This window comes from Micromys minutus, assembly GCF_963924665.1.
Source record: "Micromys minutus genome assembly, chromosome: 2".
In the NCBI taxonomy this organism is placed as follows: domain Eukaryota; kingdom Metazoa; phylum Chordata; class Mammalia; order Rodentia; family Muridae; genus Micromys; species Micromys minutus.
The window spans coordinates 67,930,795-67,936,794 of NC_137971.1; the positions used below are offsets into that span (position 1 = coordinate 67,930,795).

The 6,000-nt window shown below is 53.1% G+C and overlaps 1 protein-coding gene across 1 annotated transcript in view; it reads right to left on the reverse strand.

Annotated features, from left to right (window-relative positions):
• The window catches only part of HTRA1 (HtrA serine peptidase 1), a 46,680-nt gene extending 41,176 nt beyond the window's left edge, over window positions 1–5,504 (reverse strand). Inside the window, exon 1 of the mRNA XM_080911456.1 lies at window positions 4,968–5,504. Within this exon, the coding sequence (XP_080767582.1) occupies window positions 4,968–5,439 (472 nt within the window). The 5' untranslated portion in view covers window positions 5,440–5,504. The remainder of the gene's footprint in view (window positions 1–4,967) is intronic.
• Window positions 5,505–6,000: the final 496 nt, after the last annotated feature.

Here is a 6,000-nt window from a genome sequence, read left to right on the forward strand (position 1 = left end):
CTAGAAATACACCAGATGGTGCTAAACACTTCATGAAGCGATGTCCTTCCCATGTTTAAGAGCTCTGAGAAGTGTGAGTGAACGCAACCTTATCTCCATGATCCTTTTGCTGGTGAGGAAACCAGTCACACATCCAGAAAGGGAAGCTCAGAAAGAAGCTTAGCCCACAGGCAGGCCTTGTGAAAGCTTCTCACCTCTGTAAGAAAGGTCAGCCAATCTGACCTCTCATTCCCTATACTTTCCACACTTCTGAGTACACAGACATTGTTCAAGAAATGGTTTGGGTAGATCTGGGGTGTATGTCACTGGCTGAAAGAAAGCTGAATTCTGCCCTTCCAGCACTCTAACTGCCCCCACACCCTCTTACCACTTATGTCTGTTCCTGAAGCATGTTGTCCTGGCTAATGTGACCCTGTCGTACTAGGTACCTGTCACTTAACAGGCCTGAGTCACACCAACTTTCCAGAGGTTTCTGAGTCCTTAGGGAAAGATTCAAGATGTCTACCACCCTCTGTTTCGAGCTTTTTTCTAATGTCAGAGAAAGTGTCAAAGCAAAAGACACAGCTTAGTAGGGGCCTTAACCAGAAGGACCAGGAGGAATGCTCAAGGTCACAGAGGGGAGCAAAGAGTTACCCTGTGGCACTGGTTCTTGGGAGTGGGCATGTGACTCCCATTGACTCCCACAGAGACTCATAAGCTGACTGAAAGCTGAAGTAAAGGTAGCTACGGTCAAGATGAAGGCATCCCTTCAGTGCCAAACTTGGCTTCACCCATCATAATAATTTAAGGTGGGGAGCATCTCTTAGGGCATCCAAGCCTTTGAAAGGGATACAGGAGCACTGTCTCCTCACAGACCAGCAGTTTCCTTACGAGACTCACAGGCAATTGTAGATAAAAGGAATCTCAGAAACCACTGATCCAGGCCCTTCACTGGTGTGGCCCTGAAAGCCAGAGGAGCTGGTACTAGTCAGGTCCGGCCCCACACAGGCCAGAGCCAGGGGTCAGTACTAAGAGCACTGCCGAGAATGACTGCTCCCTCACAGGATCCGGGCACAGAGCTTTGTCCATGAGAAATGTAACCTCACGGAAAGTCTGATGTCTGAATCCAAGGCACAGAATTTGCCCAGGATCACCCGGCTCCAAACCAATTCAGAACTCATCCTGCCGTGCTGAGGCATCTGGCCAGCTAGCTCACAGTCCCGCCATCCCTGACCAACCTCGCTCAAGTTCCAAGGCAATCTATTTACTGCTCCCCGGGATGGGATAAAGTAAACTAAATGCCTGGCTTTCGATCCTGTTAACTTACTAATTTTATCAAGCCTTGCGATTTAACACTTTAGCAAACCATCAGAGCACTAAGGGAAGACGCCAGCCAGTGAGGTGGATGGTACAAAGGCCAGGGAAATAGTTAGTTAAAGATGGCAGAAACCCCATTCATGCTTTCTACAATCTCTGTCCTAAGATTGCTTTTTTTTCTTTTTTTAAGAGACAAAAATGTGTGTCCATCTGCCAATAGCAAAACTTGCACTGCAGATGAAAGAAAATTGTCCGGGAATGAGAGACTGTCTTTGCCCCCACCATGTTAACTGTGAGCTACCTCTTGAACCTCCTGAGTCTGACAAGGCCAGGCACTGAAGCTCACAGTGACGGCCTGCACAAGGCTCACATAAAAGAGCCACCTAAATAAAGTCTGTTTTGTGGCTTCTTCCTCCAGAGGCTCTGAGGTGAGACCGGGAGGAAAAACTTCCGGAAACCTCTAGCTGTCCCCCTCCGACCCACCTCTGCCCCCACATGAGTCTGGGAGACCTGTAGGCTTGTTGGTTTGTGATGTTTTTGTCCGGGTTCCTACGCTTATTGAAGGAGAGCGTCATCCTCGTCATCGGCCCAAAGCCGTGGCCATCTGGAGCACTGTTTATTTTGGCTCTTAGCTGCTACTTAGCTGGATCTGGTTTGTAATCTCCGTTGCTCTGTCAGCAGCACAGAGCGGTGACTATGAACGTGTTCATGATCCACGCATGGGCTCAGGGTGCTCCTGTGTGACGGTCAGCTGGGCCATCCCTGGCACCGCTGGGAGGACCCAAGGGCTGGTAAACAGATGTCTGCCTGAAGCAGAAGTATGAGTTATATGGCACCTTTGTTGCTGTTACCCTATTTGGCTACAACTTTTTGTTTTTAAATTTGACACAAGGTCTTAAATCTGTGCCCCAAACTAGCCCCGAACCCATGGACCTCCAGCTGGAATCACAGGGGTGAACCACCACGTCCACTTATTTTCACTTCTTTCTTGTACTCTCCTGGTCAGTAATAAATACCAGATCCTTGTCCTCTGGTCTGTATGTACATGTCTCAGCCAAACCCTGAAGCACTGATAATTTGCCTCTATTCCCAAACAAGATATGGTCTCTGATGTTTTCATCAACAGACTTACAGACAAGATTTTTATGCAGAGTGATGGCATTTTCTCCATCCAAAGGGCTGTCGTGACTCCCAAAGCGATGTCGTGGACATCACCTCCCACCACATTCCCACCCGTCTCCCGAGCTCTCTGCTGAGATCCTGCTCAGACCCTCTCTGACCTCAGTGTGGATTCCGTTCATGAAGTACTCAGGGGTACTTCTCAGAGCAGACCTGTGCGTCCACCCAGCTCCGGTAGCATTCCCACCACGCTGTGCACTGAAGCAGTCAGTTCTCCTTACTCAACTGTGACACCCAGCGATCCCTGCACACCAGCTGCTGAAAGCAGGAGCCAGAATGGGACTCAATGAAAGTAGCGGACTGACTCCCAGAGTCTGCTCCTGGAGAAACCTTAAGACAGTCTCAAATGGTGAGTCAGGGCAAAGCAAGAATAAGGGCTGGCTGTGTACTCCAAGTATCTCCTCTCTTTCTGTCCATCCACCCATGTAACTAGCAGTCCCTAAGACCCAGGCACACAGACACACAATGTCAGGTACTACACAGAGCAACAAATATTTTACAAAAGGAGGGGAGAAGGCTGCCTGCCAGCTCTACACTCCCTTCTGTGGCTGTCTCTACACTGAGGGGCCACTGGGGCCCTGATGGCCAAAGAGGGACCTGTCTCCCCAAAGCAACTCAGCCAGGCAAGTGTTTGGCCTCAGTAACTCAGGGCCTAGTGCAGCAAGACTCCAAACAGTAACAGCTCCGAATGGTAACGGCTACTTTGTATTCTATAGTAATGTGCTTAAAAAAAAAAAAAAAAACTCACTGGTACACACTTAGAGTCTTGCAAAAGTAGCCCAGACTCCTCCTGCCTTCTACCCTCCTTCTCTAGGCTTGTCCTACACCAGCCCTCCTCTGAACAGTGCCTATTCAAGAACTACTCAAGGATGTCAGCACGGGTGACACACTACTTCCTCCCCAGGGGACTCTGGGCCACCACTGTGGCTTACTTCTTCTGCCTATCTGTAACTATCTCCTGCAACACCAATCTATTCTCAGCAACTGCGTGGCTCCTTACTTCTCCCCCAGGTGAGATGGCAGGTCCAGCCCCCTGGAAGCCCATCTCCCATAGCCTTAGGGTCTAGCTAGGACCTGTTCTGAATAAGGTCGCCTGAGTTCAAGTTCCGTCTGAGAGACCTTAGACAACTTATCCATTCTCAGTTCCTTGTCTAAGGTAATGATGAGGCCAGAAGCTTCCCCTCTAGAAGCTGTGAGGCCAAGGATAACTCACCTGTTACATGGGCTGGGACTTAGTAGGTACCCCTGGGTCAGTCCTCTTTGGAAAAAACAAACAAACAAACAAAACCTTTCTTCTCTCTAGTGAGTCTGAGTGTTCTGGGGCTGACATCCAGCCCTGTGCTCTGGTGGTAAGAACATAAACATCAGCCCACCTCTTCCTACACCACCCGGAGTACTTTCCTGACTATTTGAGTAAAGCTTTGCCAAATCCAAAGTGGTCATATGGGACCACATTCCCATAAAGAAAAATCTAGATCAATCCCTCTCTCCTGTGCTTTCCTATGCTCCCCACCACATGGCTCTGGGGAGGTGCTAGGTTTGGGCATGAGCCCTGTAGCTGAAGCCAAGTGCACTAGAGCCCAGCTGGCTAGTCCCCACACCGCTGGAGTGGCTGGCCAGTCTGAATTAACTGTTTTTCCACAGGGTATCTCTGGATTTAACTGAAGCATTTCTCTAGAAGGTCCTGCAGGGAGCTGGGCAGTTCTCCAAACTCCTTCACCCTGTCACCATCACCAGCTCTAACTCTTGTTGGTACAGAAAGGTCACAGATGGAGGGGGAAGAGGGTTCATTTTTCCTCATCGCTAGTGGGCCCTCTATCTCAAATTTCGCGGTCCACTACCTGACTGAGCTCAGGCAAAAGGGCCAAAGGACGAGCGAGCGGGAACGAGCGTAGGGGCTTTTTTGTAAAGTTGACTCAAATCAATGGAGGAAGAAGGTCAGGGTTACTAAAAAGGTTTCTGCTTTGGAGGCAAGATGAGAAAAGTGCTTGCTAAATTGAGCAGAGCTTTTTTTCCTCTCGCCAAAGTGAAAGTTTTCACGAAGAAGTTCTACAAGAAAAATGTACTTAGATGGTTCCAAGAAGAAAGGGAGGAGCAGAGAGGGAGAAGAAAGGGAAGGCGACAGACAGGAGTTTTTGTGGCCCTAAGGCCAGTGCTTCAACAGGCCAGGATCCATCCTGTGCTACTCGGCTTTCCCCAGCTGGATGCCGGGTCACCAGCCAGGGGATGCCGGACCAAAGAGCGCAAAGCACCTGCTTGGCGTTTCTCTGAACGACCTGATGCTCGGCACAGAAATAGGGTCCGAGGGAGTCCATAAAACACCGCCACCCCGAGCCCTGTCTCCCCCATTGACCGGGATGCCTAGAACACTCCGTAGTGTTTCTCTGCCCTCTCTCTGCAACCCCTCCCGACGGTCCCGACTGGTCTCCACTGGGCTGAATTGGCGAAAGTGGGGAGCCACCCAGGAGTGCAGCGCAGGGCGGGGCGGGTACCTTGGCCGCAGGCGCCGCGCTGCAGGACGATGACCGGAGGCTGGCGAAGCTTCTCGGAGCGGCGGCTGGCGGCGCGCAGCTGGCACAGGTTGGTGTAGGTCTTGGCGTCGCTGCCGCACACCGGCTCGCTGCTGGCACACACGCACAGGCCGGCCTGTGCGCGCCGTCGTACTGTGGCCGAGGCCGGCACCCCGAAGGGCACTACGCATTGCAGCCCCTCACCGCAGGGACCCTCCTGCAGACCGCACGCTGCACCCTCGAGAGCGCCGCACACCTCGCAGCAGCCGCACGCGTCGCGGACGCGGCCACCCTCGCAGTCCGTGGGCGGTGGGGCGCAGCGGGTGGGATCACAGTTCTCGGGGCAGACGGTGGCAGCTGGGGCCGAGCGGCCGGTCCCCGACGGCAACGCCAAGGAAGGAGCCGCCAGCAGCAGCAGTAGCAAAGACGGGAGCGCGGAACGCAGGGACTGCATGGCGACTCGGACGGCCACGGGCTGGACCACAGCCGAAAAACCGCGCTCGGGACAGTGTGCCGGGGTCTTGGGGACAGCGGGTGCGAGTGCGCGCGGCCGTACGGTCAAGCCCATTGGCCTAGCGGCGGTGACGAAGCGCCAGGGGGACGGGCACCGCTCCCGGGAGGGGGGCCGATCGGAGACTCCCTGCGGGGACGAGGCGGGGCGCGCGCGACTCCACCCTCCGGCTGGCTCAGTTTCCCAATCTAGGCTTCTTTTTCCTCAGAGACTGACGACCTTAAAACCAAAGTGACACTTAGCAAAGGGAAACCTGCTCAGCACCGCGCAATCGCCTGGAGAAGTTACCAGGTCGTCCAGCGCGGAGGGCGGTTACATCGACCCCGGCTACAGCTGCAATGGACTGGTGCCCAGCATGGGGGACTGTGGCTGTGAACTTGACGCCACCGTGGGAAGGCAGCGTCAGCAGGACTGGCAGAAACCCAGTGCCCAGACCTAGTTTCAAGTGGGAAAAGCAAAAGGCAGAGGCAAATGACAGCGTAAACCTTCCTAACGCTTCTTTGT